The sequence below is a fragment of the Haliaeetus leucocephalus genome, unplaced genomic scaffold (assembly GCF_000737465.1).
Source record: "Haliaeetus leucocephalus isolate CR32 unplaced genomic scaffold, Haliaeetus_leucocephalus-4.0 Scaffold848, whole genome shotgun sequence".
Lineage (NCBI taxonomy): Eukaryota > Metazoa > Chordata > Aves > Accipitriformes > Accipitridae > Haliaeetus > Haliaeetus leucocephalus.
The window spans coordinates 4,263,416-4,279,167 of NW_010973284.1; the positions used below are offsets into that span (position 1 = coordinate 4,263,416).

At 40.1% G+C, this 15,752-nt stretch overlaps 2 protein-coding genes across 3 annotated transcripts; one reads left to right on the forward strand and one right to left on the reverse strand.

Moving 5' to 3' along the window:
• The first annotated feature begins 15 nt into the window (after positions 1–15).
• Positions 16–7,319, forward strand: LOC104841009 (chromosome unknown open reading frame, human C1orf123). 2 transcript variants are annotated; one of them, XM_010582353.1, is made up of 8 exons: positions 16–160; positions 252–335; positions 975–1,031; positions 1,803–1,884; positions 2,389–2,420; positions 2,861–2,938; positions 6,171–6,236; positions 7,074–7,319. In XM_010582353.1, exons 1-8 carry the CDS (start codon positions 155–157, stop codon positions 7,149–7,151), a joined length of 483 nt encoding a protein of 160 aa, XP_010580655.1. In that variant the 5' UTR covers positions 16–154; the 3' UTR covers positions 7,152–7,319. The 2 variants fall into 2 exon arrangements, with proteins under 2 accessions (XP_010580655.1, XP_010580656.1); XM_010582354.1 differs by lacking the exon at positions 7,074–7,319 and adding an exon at positions 6,818–7,060.
• Positions 7,320–9,178: 1,859 nt separating this feature from the next.
• Positions 9,179–15,003, reverse strand: CPT2 (carnitine palmitoyltransferase 2). The gene is made up of 4 exons (XM_010582702.1): positions 14,897–15,003; positions 14,677–14,783; positions 11,123–12,427; positions 9,179–10,196 (listed from the first exon to the last, which is right to left on the reverse strand). The coding sequence occupies exons 1-4, from the start codon at positions 15,001–15,003 to the stop codon at positions 9,865–9,867; spliced, it is 1,851 nt and encodes a 616-aa protein (XP_010581004.1). The 3' UTR covers positions 9,179–9,864.
• Positions 15,004–15,752: the final 749 nt, after the last annotated feature.

The following is a 15,752-nucleotide window of genomic DNA, read 5'->3' on the forward strand; positions in this document are numbered from 1 at the left end:
GAGGGCGGGAAGAAAAAAAAACCAAAAACACAACAAAAAAACCCAGAACTAAAACCACGCAGGAGCGGCTTGAAGCCCGCAGCTGCTCCCGCGAGAGGCGGGACGGGGTTGAGGGGGGGCCGTCAGGCCGAGCTGCCGGGCACCCTGCGAGGCCATGGGGGTAGGTAGGAGCCGCGACCCGGCCGCACTGAAGCGAGCCGAGCCGAACCGAGCCGAGCTGACGGCCTCTCTCGCTGCCTCTTGCCTTGCAGAGGATCGGGCTGCAGCTCCGCGCCACGCTGGAGAACATCACCCGGCTGCGGGCCGAGGGGGAGGACTTCCGCTGGTACCTCAAGGTGCGGCGGGCGGGGGCGGCGGCCGCGGGGTCGTGGGGAGCCGGGAAAGGCCGTGCCCGGTGTTCGGAGCCCGTTAGACTGCCCAGCGGGGCAGCCGGCGGCGAAGGCCGGTGGTGGTGAATGTCGCATCACTCGGCTTAAGCAGCGGTTGTGGGGGTTTTTTTCCACACAGTGCGAGCCGGCTGCTAGCGGAGCAACGAATGGGATGGTGTAAGTATATGGATAGGTGTGCGTTAGTACATGCATGACGCTATACGTTCGCAATAAGGAAGAGTCTGAAGTTCACAGTGTTGCTCAGTGCCTCCATTGGTGAGGTGGTTGGTAGTCCAACATCCAGTGGCAGGTAACCCAGGTGAACGGCGAGATGCGCTATTCCCATCTTCCGTCTCGTGACCGTGCTTTGTAACGCGTTTTCCACCCAACGCGCCGAAGGGCAGACCCTCTGCAGCGGGCATACCTGCCAGGTCGAGTCAGCTCGCGGGCCTGGCAGGATAGATGGCAGCCCATACCTGCCTCCGGCTCCTCTCAGCTGGGAGGCAGCGAGGATTGTGAATCTGGAGGGCTCACATCAGCTCCTTTGGCTTTTTAATCCCCAATTATTGTCAGCTTTAAACTCTCTGGTTTATGTTTGTTTTTCAGCTGAAATGTGGGAACTGTGGTGAAGTTTCTGAAAAATGGCAGTATCTGCGATTGATGGTACGTTTCCCTGTTGTAACCTGCATCAGAACAAAAATGAGAAAACAAACCTGTCTCTTACATGCAAGGGATATTACCATCAGGGATGTGACAACTTACACGTTAGATGAGGTAGTATTTTAATAGCTAAATGCATTCAGGAAATGCTGTCATATTCCATATTAAAAAAAAAAAATTGGCGACTGTTAATTGAAACATGCCATTGGAATGGTGACTGTTGGTGACCAAGTATTTACGTCTGCTTTGAAAAGCCGCCTTTCTGTAAAAATATGATTTGAAAACAAATTTTTAAGTGATGTCAGAATAAGGTTGTGCTTATAGCATATTTCTCTGATGCTGATTGAATCTTTTTGGAGAAGTTTAGGTAATTCAAGGTGAGTTAAGGATGCTAAATTAGTATTTGGAAACTGGAAAAGCAGGATAAAATTTGTCAGGGATAAGAGAAGGTCCTGTTCTTAGGAATAATCATCCCTTTGCATACTACTGAGTGTTAAGAGTGTATTTGGAGGAATTAATGGAACATACCTATATGGACAAGACATAACTATCCATTATTCACTGTTTTAAGTCTAGAACACAACTATTCTTTGCTAATCACAGCTTTCTGAATTATAGATTCCTTTAGTTTTAAAAAAAAAAAGCCTTCTCACTGCAATATTTTTAAAAAGTTAAAAGACCATTGTTATAAAAACTACTTTACCATTGCAGAGGTTTCCAGTGGCTCAGCTAGAGTGCAGTTAAAAATGAGGTCTCTATTGTCGTGGTTTTTAGGACAGTGCTCCCCTGAAAGGAGGCAGAGGAAGCGCCACTATGGTGCAGAAATGCAAGCTGTGCTCCAGGGAGAACTCCATTGGTATGTGCTTAGAAATTTAAGAGGCATCATCCATTTTACACTTTTTCTTCTAAGTTTATTTTTTAGTCCCCATTTTTGCTTGACACTGTTTGTAAAGAGGATTCACCAGGGATTTTTTTCCTTGTACACTGGTGCTCAAGTTCACAAACAGGTACATACTTGTCATCATGCTCATGAAGGAGACAGCAAAGCCTCCTGGTGACTTCAGGTTTCTGCATGAACAAAACTCATATCTGTAATGTCATTTTACAAAAGCGTGCTTTTTTTTTTTTTTTTGCATTGGTAGGGTAACAAAATGGTGTAATGTAAACTTCTAAGAAGAACTGAGAAAAACTGAATTCTACCTTTTGAGGGCCAGCTGCAGGAACTGCTTGGTTACTTTGTTTCTTTTACTTTGTATAAGGAAATTTCTTTGAAGTAAGCAGCTGGTGCTTGATTTGTGCTGAATAAAATTGAAGACATAATGCCACTCACTTTTACACTTGATGTATTTTTTTTTTTTAGATATTTTAAGTCAGACAATCAAGCCTTACAATGTAAGTTTGTTTTCTCTTTTATATAACAAGATAAATAAACATTAATAATATTTTGAGGTTTTGCTTTATCGTCACATTCCTCTTTCAAGAATACAAAAAGCTGATATTCTCCCCTGACAGAAAATTGTCTCTTGTAGACTCCTGCACAGTGTCTCAAGTGTAGAGTAATCTGGTACATTTCATAAGCAAATGACAAAACTGTATCACTCAAATTAGAAGTGATTACATAATACCCGTATTAGTTTCCTTTTGAAGGCTTCCTTGTGGCAGACCAAGAAATTCTAGTTAATTACCACCTATTAAATGAGCCCTAGGATTTTGCTGTCACTTGGGACATCAGAGTCGATAGTACTGCCTTTAAAGCAATTCATCCTAGACTAATGCTTGTCACTGTCTTTCTCTATTAGATGAAAACTAATGGTATTCTGACTCAATTATAGGCTGAAGACAGCGAAAAATTCAAAACGATAGTGGAGTTTGAATGCCGAGGTCTGGAACCGGTTGACTTTCAACCACAGGCAAGTTCTTATTTATGATTTGTTCCTCAGTTTTTAAGAGTACTTCTTATAGAATCTAGAGTAATAAAATACACACTGTTTGAAATGGTACTGTTCTTCCTGGAACGTCCTAGACCTCCCCAGTTTTCCATCCTCTTCACAGTTCTTTCTTTTACTTCACTTGACTCAAAAAAAACCCAAAACAAAACAAAAAAAAAGCAGCAACCCACAAGTAGCTAACACTAACAACTCCGGTATTCTTTGTGCCAGTAAAATCTAAAATGAAACAGGCTTGGACTCATATTCAAATTGCCTTACAGGTGGCTCAGCACTGCTCATTTAAATTCATTCGAAAGGTCTTCATTGCTCAGGTTATTGCAGAAGAGAGTCCTTCCCGAAGAGGAATTGCGAAACTGCATAATTAGCCACATTCAGGAAAGCACCATTTTGCTTTTTGGTATGTTAGAGAGAAATTAGTATTGGCATTTTCCCATTTGAAACTTGATTAGACAAAGACTGAAGAGCGACAGCACTTAAAGACTGTTGCAAAGCACACTTCAAGGTTCAGAGTTAAAGGATTTCTTCAGGGCCAAGCTAGTCTTCAGTGATTCATTTGCTTGTGCATGGTCATGCTGTATGCAAGCTAACTCCCTGCTATATTTAACCTATTATTCCAGTCGGATTAGGTGTAAATAGATTGACAAATATAAACCTGTCTTATCCTTCCCTCAGACTGTGACATTGTGCTAAGAAACAGACCAAAAAAGCTGATCCTACAAAGAATTTGGTATAAATAAAATCACCACTACAGTGTGCTGCAGGAAGTCTTCTTTTACTTATTTATTTAAGCAAAGCCCATCTTTTTGAGGACAGAATGGTTATTGGTTTATTCTTGTTTGAAAGCTTTGTAGCCAGACCTAGGAACTTGCACTTAATGAAAAATCTATGAGAAGACTACAAAATGTAGATGTTTATAGCTCTGCATTCTAGCCATCGATTTTATTTTTATCTGCAGAACAAAGACATCACAGCTGTAATAAAGCTTTTAATTTAATATTATTAAAGTGTGGTCTATGCACTCTGTTGGACAGTACACTTGAATCCCTGTGCAGATATTTCAGTGAATTTTCTGATGCCTAAACCAGTAAATATAGAGACTTCTGCAGTTCCAAACAATTCTATAAACTGCTTTATATTTGACATGATCCAAGCTAGCCTGGCTTCTCCACAACCTTAGGTCTGGCTTTTGATTAGCACCAAACAGGACTGGCCATAGCATTACTGTATTTTCTTTGTGGTTTTTGATGGACCTAATGCAACCACACCTGAAGTCAATTTAGAGTGGCTTAATACTTTCATGTCTTTTTAAAATTTATAGTAGTTTTCTCAAAAAAATCATTTGAGTCTGAAAGAGGAGAAAGTATCCTTTGATTCTCTGATATAAACCCTCTTCCTACCTAGTAGCAGCAACAAATTCAAACTAGGTACTTGCGTGTTCTAATAATGGGCAAAGACAACTTTTCTCCCCCCAATTACTTATCTTTCTTGTTTAATGTGCTTAAGTAGATACATCTACTGCAAATCTGATGCGTAATTTTTGGTTTTACTAGAGGATAGTTCAGCTCCTTTCCTGTCCTTGTCCCTCAAGTGAATGCCTCAGCTAAAAAATTGAGATTTCTTTATGCAATTTCTCTTAAACCTTCTTAAGCTTCTTTGCTTTGTGGCACAATAGTTTCATTGGTAACAAAAGTGTGACAATTCACTGCGTTGTAAAGTCAGTAGGCATTTTTGCTTTTTCGGCGCGTGTATGCTTTAGCTGTTGGTCCTTCGCTAGTCAGCAGAGGGCAGACAAGTCACCGCCCGTCCCAGCTCCCTTCTGCAGAGATTAAGCGAGTCTCTGCTCTGACGCCAAACCTGTAAGAATGCAAGTCCCGCTGAGTGTCTAGTACAGAAGCTTGTAATTCCAGTCACATGGCGTCTTGTTCCTTGGCGGGCTGGTAAATATCTCTAGGTGGCAAAAGCAGGGCTTCTTTTATTTTTCTAGTGTTTGTTCTATACTGCAGCTCTGTGGTTTTGTCCCATGATGCTGATCTTCCTCTCCACCCCAAGCAGTTCCCTTGAGATGGGCTTCTGACAATTATATAAAGGCCATATTCACACTGTGCCTTGCAGATAGCTCTTCTGTTGTTACGTCTGCCACACTCCATGGTTTATTTAACTCCCAAGTGCTTAACCTTCCATTCAAATCCCGAAATACTTCAAAATCATGTGGCTTACTTCATACATTCTTACACAGTTAAATGTCTGACTGGCACTAGTGGGGATTTCTTTATCAAAAATGCAAGTGTAGATCCCTTGCAGAAAAACCAGGAAGAAGCTACCTTTGCTTTTTAGCCACTTCTTAATAAAATTCTGTAGTTAGAAATGGCAGTGTAAGAAACCTTCCTGTATGCTACAGAGGTGACTGAGATTCTTAAATTTACTTTTAAAACTAATAAAACTTAATTTACAGCTTGATAACTGTGAACCCTAAAATGAGAGAGCTGTTGCTATAGAATATAAAACAGAACACCTTGTTCTTGTGCTATGCCCCACTGTTTCCTTCCTAGTGCTATGCTTTCCTTCAGCTCTTTAGAAACAGCAAGTGAAGAACTCTCCCCTTTGAAATGTTTGAGTATACAAATCTGTTCAGTCAGCCAGCTGATCTTCCTTTCATGTAAAGCTTGCTAGTCACTTCTGTACCTAAATCCAATACAGGCTGCTCCTTCTCGAGAGTGTCTTGGATTCTGATGATATTTAAGCCAAAACTATTAACTCTCTTCCACACTTTCTTTCTATTGTTTTCTTGCAGTCTAAGTTTATTATGAAGCTCTTTTATACATAATGCCTGTATGGATTCTGAACACAAAGTAAAGCTATTAGTAGTTAGATACTGCTACATAAACTCTGAAACTCAGGTTTAACTTTATCTAGAATATTTGGAAGTACCTTTTTGGCAGGAAAAACAGAGGAGCAGTGTTCCCTCACTTTACTCTATGGTTGCTTAGATTGAATTTTCCCAATTGACAAGCAGCGTCACAACCTTATACTGACCCTTAACGAGGAAGAACTTGACCATTCTTTCTACCTAATTTAGAAGAAATACAATAAAAGTTTGTGCTGAGTTACTTTCTTTAAATATGTTTCAGTGATCATACTTATTATTTTCTTGGTACAACTTATTCTTGAAAACTTACTGCAAATGTGTTTGCAGGCAGGGTTTGCCGCTGAAGGTGCAGAATCTGGCACACCCTTCAATGACATAAACTTGTTAGAAAAGGTATGTTGTCTGAGTTTCATTAGTAAATCTAATTATCTAGCTTTCTTTCTCTAAGTCACTAGTCCAAAATACACACCCTACACATGCAAGAGGCTAGTTTTGCTCTTTCATGTAGGCACAGGAAGGTCATAGCTGGAGAGAGAAATTAAATCAACTATGAACAACCAGCATTACTAACAGCATCATTTTAGAAGTACATATTTGATAGCTTAGCAGCTGACAAAGACAGAAATGAAACTTTTCTTTAAGTCACCCAGGAATCCCAGAGAGCAAACACCTGGAATACTAAACGGCTGGGGTTATTCAGAGTGGTGAACTGATTTTTCTAGGAAGATGCCTGCACTTTTTCCTGTGAGCAAAGATATTAAAAAGTAATATAAAGACACTGTCCTTCAAAGCTCAGGATAATGACTCCAGCATTGCAGATCTTCCTTGGCTGTGAGCAAGAATCTCAAGGTCAAATCTGTTCTCTGGTATCCTACTTGGCAGGGATCTGTGTGTCTGCTTACCCACCTGACTAGGGTATTGTATATGATAGATAATCCTTTCATCTGCCATGGTTGCGGTCTTGTCCACTACAGGCTGTGGACTACATATGAAAAAAAAGAAATCGTTGTTAAAATAAAAACGCTGAGACTGAAGCTCATTTGATTTCAGGTCAGTGCTCTTGCTTCTCTCAGCTATCAGAACTTAGCTTAGTGACTGTGCTTTCTTTCTACAGAAATCTAAGACCCAAATTTTGAGTAAGGCTTAGTTGCAGTTTGAATTCCAGTCTGTGTTTTAGACACATTTGCATTCTATCCTGTGACTAATACTGTGAAATCTTATTTCCTATAGGATTGGAATGACTATGATGAAAAAACAAAGGAATCTGTTGGAATCTATGAAGTTACCCACAAATTTGTAAAATGCTAAAGTTCATACCCCTAATAAATCCTGACATGCTTATTGATGAAGGAGCTGTAACCATCAGAGACGCAATTTCCTTGGAGTTACTTTTCACATGGCTGTACTTCAGAAATGGAAACCTAAGTTGTACTTACTGTCCCCAGCATGCCCTAATAAAATATTTCCCACAGAGCACTTTGAGATGGCCTCAGTACAAACTGAAAATAGTATATACGCTTGACTGAACTGTGCCATTTTCTTAAGGTTGTCTTTTTTGGGGAATGGTTGTGGTGGACTGTAACTTAACTATTGTATCAACACTAACTATTTACACAACTTACAGCCTTAAAGTTTTTATAGCCTGTGACCAAGAAGTACCCACATTTGATTCTCTAACATGAGCAAATAAGGTCTTTTCACTCACCACTCCTATCATCAGGAAATGGCTATGACTATTAGTAAAGGGACTGTGTTAACTGTGCAAGGGAAAAGGTACATCTTTAGTAGCTTTCTGCCAGTTCAAGTAAAGACACTGAGGTGAGTTTACTGAGAACACTCATTAAGCTTGACTGCTACTGACACACATAGCTGTTACAATCTTCTGAAAATCAAGTTATCTTTCTGACTATGTCATTAAGTAAACCTCACTCTCTTTCTGATAGAAGAAACCAGACTTGCTACTTCTTGGCAAGTGCTTTTACAATCTTGCCAGCTGTTCTCATGTTTAAAAAAACAAACAAAAAAAGCCCACCACCACCACCACCACCCCCCCCCAAATCTTCTTTAGTGAATTTCATTCAAAGACTTTTGGTCTGATTATTATTTCCTGATGTATTATTTCCTTCATCCTCCCAAATGATCACCTTCCTTTGTTTAAATGAGCAAGAACAATCGTGGTAAGTTTTCAAGTAAGTTTAAAAATAATCCTTTTCAGCTGAAAACTAGAACAGCTTACAGGCTGCAGAGCAAACAGCCCTGACTAGGAAAGTTTATAAGCCTTCAGGCTTACATATTTAAAGCATGTTTCTCCCCTTCCTAGTAGTTGCAGTTCATACTTCAAGATACAGTGTTGCTTACACTTACTCTGATAAAGAAAAAAGACACTGGGAGAACCTGAAAGCTGAGATAGCCAAAGGAAGAGTAAAAGGAAGTAGGTTTCTGGGCCTCTGAACCTGATCTGTCACATCCAACCAACATGCTCAGACTTCTATGTTCTGCTAATGTATTCTGTTCTCCAGGACACAGTGGGCTGTGCTGAAAGACATGAGCTGCATTAATTTTACACAGAGCTGCAGAAGCAAGCACTAGTGTGCTATTCAGCTCCAGAGAAACTGATCTTCCCAGAAGAAGTGGAAATCAAGAGGGTTTAAAAAGCAGAGGAGTTCCAAGTTACACACACCATAATGAATTTTGTGCAAAAAGGAGTATCTCATGCAAAAGGCATCTGTGTTGTAATCCCAGCAACTCTGAGCACCTCTGGCATCTTGAGTGACAAAGGCCTCCTCCCCTTTTGCTATCCACCCACTTCATACCTGGCAGAATCCCAGTTGTGCACAGCACATGAGAAACTTGTTTGCATCAGTTTCATCTCACATTCACAGCATTGCTAAGTTTTACTGATACCTATGCTCAAGCTCTCCTGCAATCTGTCAGAAAGTTCTGATAAGCCTTGGTCTTTAGAATTTCTGCAACAAGCCCCAATGCATTAAAGATGCAGCTCTAGGCACTAAGACTCTGGCATTTGCTACAATAAATAATATCAAAAGTTCTAGCTGATAGAACAAGGAGGAAACAGGAAAACATTCTGTTGAGGTTACTATTCCACAGTAAGAGGAAATTTGGAAAGAGAAAACCTCAAAAGATAAAGTTCAGTAATTTTTCTTTTTTAAGGCACGATAGTTCATGTAGCAAAACAAAAGCAGATTATTGGACAGACTTCATGTATGGAAGGGGAAAGCCAACACTGCAGAATGCTTTCAGTAGTAGTATTTTCAACCTTTCTAAGAAACGTGAGCTATTGATAAAGGGACTAACCATACTGTATAATTTTGATGTGGCAATAAAATAACTTTGTAGCTATTAATAGATAGCTTTATTACAATACAGTCTTTTCCAGTCAATTTAACAACACAGTTGGTGATTTCAGGTTACTTAAAGCCTCCCACTTCATTTTTTGTTTCTCAAAAAGCTGTTACAGTAGAAAGGCTTCAAGCAGTTGAGGCACAATCAGCTCTGATACCGATTCAAGTTTAAAGAGAAAAGTTAAGTGTGACAAGTTAGTAAGCAAGCTTACTGCAAGACTGCAAATGTAACCACTCTTTCATATTTAAAATTATTGCATATACTTTCTTTAAGAGTGGTATCACAGTACTGTAGTCTGTCTGAACACTTATGGAACACAGATGTTCCAAGTTCATAAACTTGGTAACAATGCTTTTTATTTTAAATAATGTGTTTTAAGAACACGTGGATCTGTTGGAACAGATGGATGTTACTTAATTTTGACATTGTGAATGTTTGTATTTCCTGAAACATGCATTCAAGGTCTGTACTTTATTTCTTTAAAACAGATACAGATTTCATAGTGAATCTGACAGTATTCAAGTTCAATGAAGACAAATGGATAAATGAAGCCAATTAAGCTGGGTGGTCTCAGCCACACTGAACACTGATTAGTATGCCAATTAGACACAGTCTGCATTTTGTACTGCAACTGTAAAGTGTTCCAACATTTTTATCTCTAACTACCAATTTTCTTGCCCTTTAAAACATTAAAGATATCTTCTAGTGACTTGTAGATACACTGAAGGAATTCTTTACCATTCCTAGTTGGGTAAGAGGAAACATTACAACCTATCCAATCATCGTGTACCTGATATCCTACTCCAAAGCCATCAGACACCACTGGGCCAAACCCTCCTAATTGCACAGCTGGGCTAAGCAATGTGCTTGTGGAAATGATGTTGTGATTAAGCCGAGCATAGGCTTGGTCTTGATAGAAATCAGGCAGTGCAACACCTTTGGATAAGGCTAAATAGCGCAAGCCAAAGAGATGTCGGTCAAATCCCTGGCCTGTTAAAATAAAATAACAAGTATTAGAGAGATGACTAATTTTTGTGGGAAGTAAACTCACTTATCTTGACATCACATTGTTTTACAGCCACAAAAGAGATCTATAGAACTGGGGTTTATTTTTGTATTAGCAGGAATTATTTTTCAGAACCCGGACATTCTGCACTTTTAATACGCATATCCTAGGGAATGAGGGCTTGTTGTTTTACTGCTAGCCTCAACCAGGAATCATGATAGTAAACAAAAGTGCAATGTTAACAGACAATTTTAATAATGCATCGCATTCTTTGATTAACTATTTTTCTGAACATATGCAAGTTATTTAAAACAGGGAAAGGCTTTCCTAAAATCTATGAATCTAAAGAGGAAGAGGATCTTGCATCAACAAAGGGAGGCAAATTTTAGACTCTAGGGGGTAATGTTCAACAGTCAATTTTCCTGAAACAATACAACAAGTTATGCTTCTGGGAAGGCCAATGCAAAAGCAAGCATTTAGAAAAATACCAGGAGTAGCACAGCCAAAGAATCAGTTTGATTTGAAAGCTGTTAAAGCCTTATCCCCTGCAGAGCTAAGATAGTAACTCCTCAGACATAAAGACAAAGTTCTTCGTTGCCTTGGGGAGTACAATATGCACTAATTATTTATCAAATCTTCAAATAGCCCAGCTGTTATAAGGACAAAAACTGAAGTATAAAAAATTCTCAACGTATTAACAGCAAAGTGGGAAGCACAGAGGCATTCTCCTCCATCAAGAAACGAGTCTTAGAGAATGCATTTTGAACTGCAGCCTTCAGCTACTGTTTTTGTCAAGTTTACATTAGACCTCCATCAAAATTAAATTATTTAGCTGTGAAGTAAATGTTTACAGCGACCTTAACAGACATTTTAGTGCAAAAGCAAGAGCGTTTGATAAATTCCTACTTACCCATAGCAGCTTCTTTTGTCAAACGGCCATGGTATTTTGAGCACTCCACTATCAACTTCTGAAGCTCTTCTGTGCTATGTTTGGACGGTTCCCTGACAAAAGCTTCCGAACATTTCTTTGTATGGATAGAGGCAGGACGTATAGTTTCTGTACGACCATGTTTGAAAGCTGCAGTACTACAAGACTCATATGTAGCAACAGTCTGATTGTACTGTCGAAGGAAAGCCATCTGGAAGGCAAGCTGAGCCACAGCATCTGGGCTTACCTTCTTCTGCTTGAGAAGGTCCTTGCCCCCTTCATTGAACTGAATCAGATTAAGAGACAGTGCTTCTACATTGGCATCAAATCTCTGTTTGGCTTTGGTAATTCCTGCTTTTAAGGCATCATTCAGCTTAAAGTCAAGTTTCTGCACTGCTCTAGAAGAGTCTACTGAAGCAGGCTGGGACTGCGGGCTGATGGCTGGTGCCTTAATGCTATCTTTAAAAACCTCATTCTGGAACCTGAGCACAGCCACACCATCTCCCCAGGAATGTTCAAAATTAACTCCTGCAGTGCCATCCTTAGTTATGATAAGATTAAAGGATTTGTCATACCAGCGGTTAGCACCATCTCCATGCAACATAGTGTGGGACAAGTGCACAAAGTCTTTAATGGGAAAATCATCTAAACTTAAACAAAACACAGCAGAATCTACTTTTTGAAGAGCTTCTTCATTGCCATTATCCAGTAGATTCTTTCTCAGCAATGCCCATGTATCTCGGTTTTCACTGGAGAGGTAGCCAAGCGGGAAGGCTGGGGCTGGACTGTTGTCAGTAAGGATGTATTTCAAGTGTGCTTGTATTTCTGAAGGTTTCAGCATATTTCCATCTCTATCAATAACATCAAATACATAAAAATTCCCATTTCTCAGTACTAATAAATGTTTTGCCTTTTCATCTGTATAAAGCTCATCTCTGTTGAGCTTAGGCAGCCGCGTAGAATTGAAAAGCCTGAAGTACTGAGACATATCTAGGGGGTATGCATTGACCATGTAGGCACCAAACCAAGAAAGTGAAGAAGGCACAAATCGGATAATTTTTTTAAAGATCTGAGTGTCACTTTTTTCCGGATTGAGGTGAAAAACCTCTGGTTCAAGATAACCAGCCCTGAAGGTCTTCATAAAACGTATAGCAGAAACAGTCATGTTTGTAGCTCGTATGAGCTGATCATTATATTCAGATTTTGGATCAGGATTAAAAGACATAAATGCATTAAAATTCAAAACAACAGGTTCACGTGCTTTTAGGTACATGTCAAACCAGGGACCTGAAAGTGGAGAATTGAGAAATAGGTCAGAACATAAAAGCAGCTTACTGAGTCAGACCAGAGGTTCATGTAGTCAATATCCTGTCTCCCACAGTCATCATGAATAAACACCTATTGAAGTGCATATAAACAAGACAAATATATGCAGTAATTCCCCCAAAGATTCTCCCAACCTCCAATTATGAAGAAAGGTACTGTTGGCTAATTGTAAAAATACTGTATTTGGAGTAATCCATATCAAGAGTGTCAACATCATTAGCAACGAGTGGCAATTTCCATGTTTTCTATATGGCTCAGTGATAAACCATAACTCCCACTGCACACAGTGCAGCTCCCTAGCACTGTATTTTGGTGCACACCTCACATTTGGAGTGGAACATGCCTCTACCTACTCTTAAGCTACCAATTTCTGCAACTCTCTGTCACTGAGGGCATGCTTCTGTATAGAACCACCTCTACTTCTGATCCAGTGTCTCCCTCATTCCTGGCAGCATTCCTCCATCTACATTTGCTGTCTTGCATTTCCACCTCCTTCCTCTTTCTATCCACTAAAATGGTCAGCACAGGGCAAAACTCTTGACACTGATGCAATACCATCGGTCTCTCAAGCTGGCAAAAAGACAAGGTTAGAGAGGACCTCACAGTTATTCTTCTAGGCCCAGAACAGACTTCAGAAAGCAGAATTACATTTGATACCCACAGGTCTTTTAGACAGTCTGTCAGTATATCAAGAAGCATGAATGTGACCCAAAGGTTTTGTCCTTGCCAAAACCAAGGGAATCAATCATAGCTCTACAAAGTAGTCACACCTTTACACCTGCCTATAAGTAAACCAAAATCCAGGGGGGGTAGGCAGAAAAGGGTTTTTTTTAAGTAAGTTCTATTTCATCACCATTAACAACTTCAAACTTGGTAAGCTCTTGGTATTGCACACTGACTGGATGCAGACCAAGGAAGCAAGTGCACGCCAACTTAATCTCAAGGCAGCTGATGTATTAAAAATTATTATTCCAAGCCTGGATCAGTCCCAACTAGAACATTCTAGCTGGGCTGTAAAAGGGCAATGGGTAACTCAAGGACCTAATTGATAATTTTAATTCCAGGTCCTCACAAGTGAGTAACTAGCATTCATCTACAGTTTTAAAACCACACTTGTCATCATCACGTAACCTTTTAACCTTAGACTTGAAAGTCCAGGGTGGAGACAACTATACACACTTTCAGAAACCACTTTCAAGTGTAACAGGTCTTTCAGGAGGCCTAAAAAAAGAATAACTAAATAAAAAGGAATACAAACACCCCACAGTTCACAGACAAAAAGCAGCATGCTGGTTAGCGTTGACAAACACCATAAAGCCACCAGTTAAACCCCCAGATGTTATTCAAAGTGAATGGCAGGTAAAAGATAACAAACCAAACAGCAGCTGTTGTGAATAATCTGGTATTCTCTACAGAATCTGTAGTAGCTAACACACTTATAGGTAGTCTCAACAGATAGCAAGGATAGAAGTGCGTTTGCTAGGCAACATGCAAACTTCTACTTCCATAGGTATTTCAATATTTCCACCTCTTGCTATCCATCCAGTACTTTCATAAGCAGGCCCTTGTATTTGGAAGTCAGTGGAAGCAACAGAAAAGAATAATGATCAAAAACCTATATGCATACTCTCCCTCTCTTGATTTTCTTTATTCTCATCTGCTTTCTGTCTCTCCTTTTCTTTTGCTCTTTAAAAGAATACGGTTTTGTAGTTTTAAGGGGTTTTAAGTCCAGAGCACTGAGCACTTCTGCCTCCCAAAGCTTAGTCATAGTCTCTGGCCTCCCCCTCAGAGTTCAGTTTTCATGCTAAATAGCTTGAAACCATTTGAAAATGATTGCTTTAGTTTCCTTAAAGGAGTTATCAGTTAAGCTCTTCCATTAACCTAAACATAAATAGACAGCACTGAAAAAAAGAAAAAAGATAAGCCCTGTAAACTCAAATTTAAATACAGCAACTCATGAAAAAAATCTGTTTCTTCAATATCCATCTATCCAGAATTCTGGTATATAAAAGTTAGATGATGGGCATTCATCTTTCCACCAGAGACTCAGAATTTGCTCAAATACAGTCGCAGGCAGTATTCACAGCATGTTATTCCAAGTTTATGGAGGAGACAGCTTAAGCTTCAGCCTATTTTATTTGTAGCATTATGAGCTGTCTGTTGTCTAGCATGATGATCTACAGACTCCTATATCCAGTAGGCCAACATACCTGTGATGTAACTAGTATGCTTGTTCTGATTGTCTTGAGCAACCAGTTGTTCATGCAGCTCTCTTCCAATTCCCTTTTCAAAGTCACGAGCGAGGTCTTCAGTTTTCCTACAGTAATCAATAATAGAGTCAAAATGCTGCCACAAGCTATATTTTTTACATGTAACACTTGGCTTTGAAGCAGCACAATACCGCAATATGCTTATCTTGTCTGTCCATACCTGAATTGGTCATCATTTAAAAGCGGTTTCTGGGCATTTAGGTATCTCCTGATTGTATCTTCTAGTTTGGGAACGGGCAGTCTGAAGGAAGGGGAACAGAGAGACATGCACTTTATGAGCAATGGTACTAACGAAGCCTCAGTTTCTTATACAGTAGTCCCTCTTTGCCTCCACTCCTTCCTATCCCTCCTTATACCCCATATTATCCAAATGGCTCAAAAGTTGCTTGTGGAAGAAGAGAAGAAAGGGAATAGATGGACATACATCACCACAGCATAAGGTTCTTTGAAAACAAGGTAGAAAACGAACTTGACTGTCTTGTTACCAAGGCACTGCAGTGAAGGGTCTGAACACCTTACAGGGAACACAATGACATGAACCATTGCAAGGAGAAGCAGCTATTACAGAAGGAAAGTTTAGTTTGGTAGCCACCCCTGCATTGGGACTCCCCCTCACTGCTGGGTGCCGAACACTTACTTTTTCTTGCAGATTTCCTAATCAATATCTTTGTCATCTTCCTCTCTGCCTGAACAGGAAAATGCTCCTCTTACTATAAAATAATCCTATTACACTAACAAAGGTTACTTTGCGACCTGAACAGATGTTTCGGTAGTGGGTTTGTAGTCATAGTTCCGCTTTAAAAAAATGAAATAATTCCTCTGCGCTGTGATTTATGAAGAGCACGTACAACAGGAATCGAGTTAGCACACTCCGAACACGGCTACACAGAAACGGGGAGGGGGACACGACACATTTTCTCTCCCCTCTCCACACGGCAAACACCGCAGGCCGCCGGCTCCGCAGGGCCACCAGCCGCCGCCTCCACCGACCTCTGCCCGCGTCCCCCCGGAGCCCG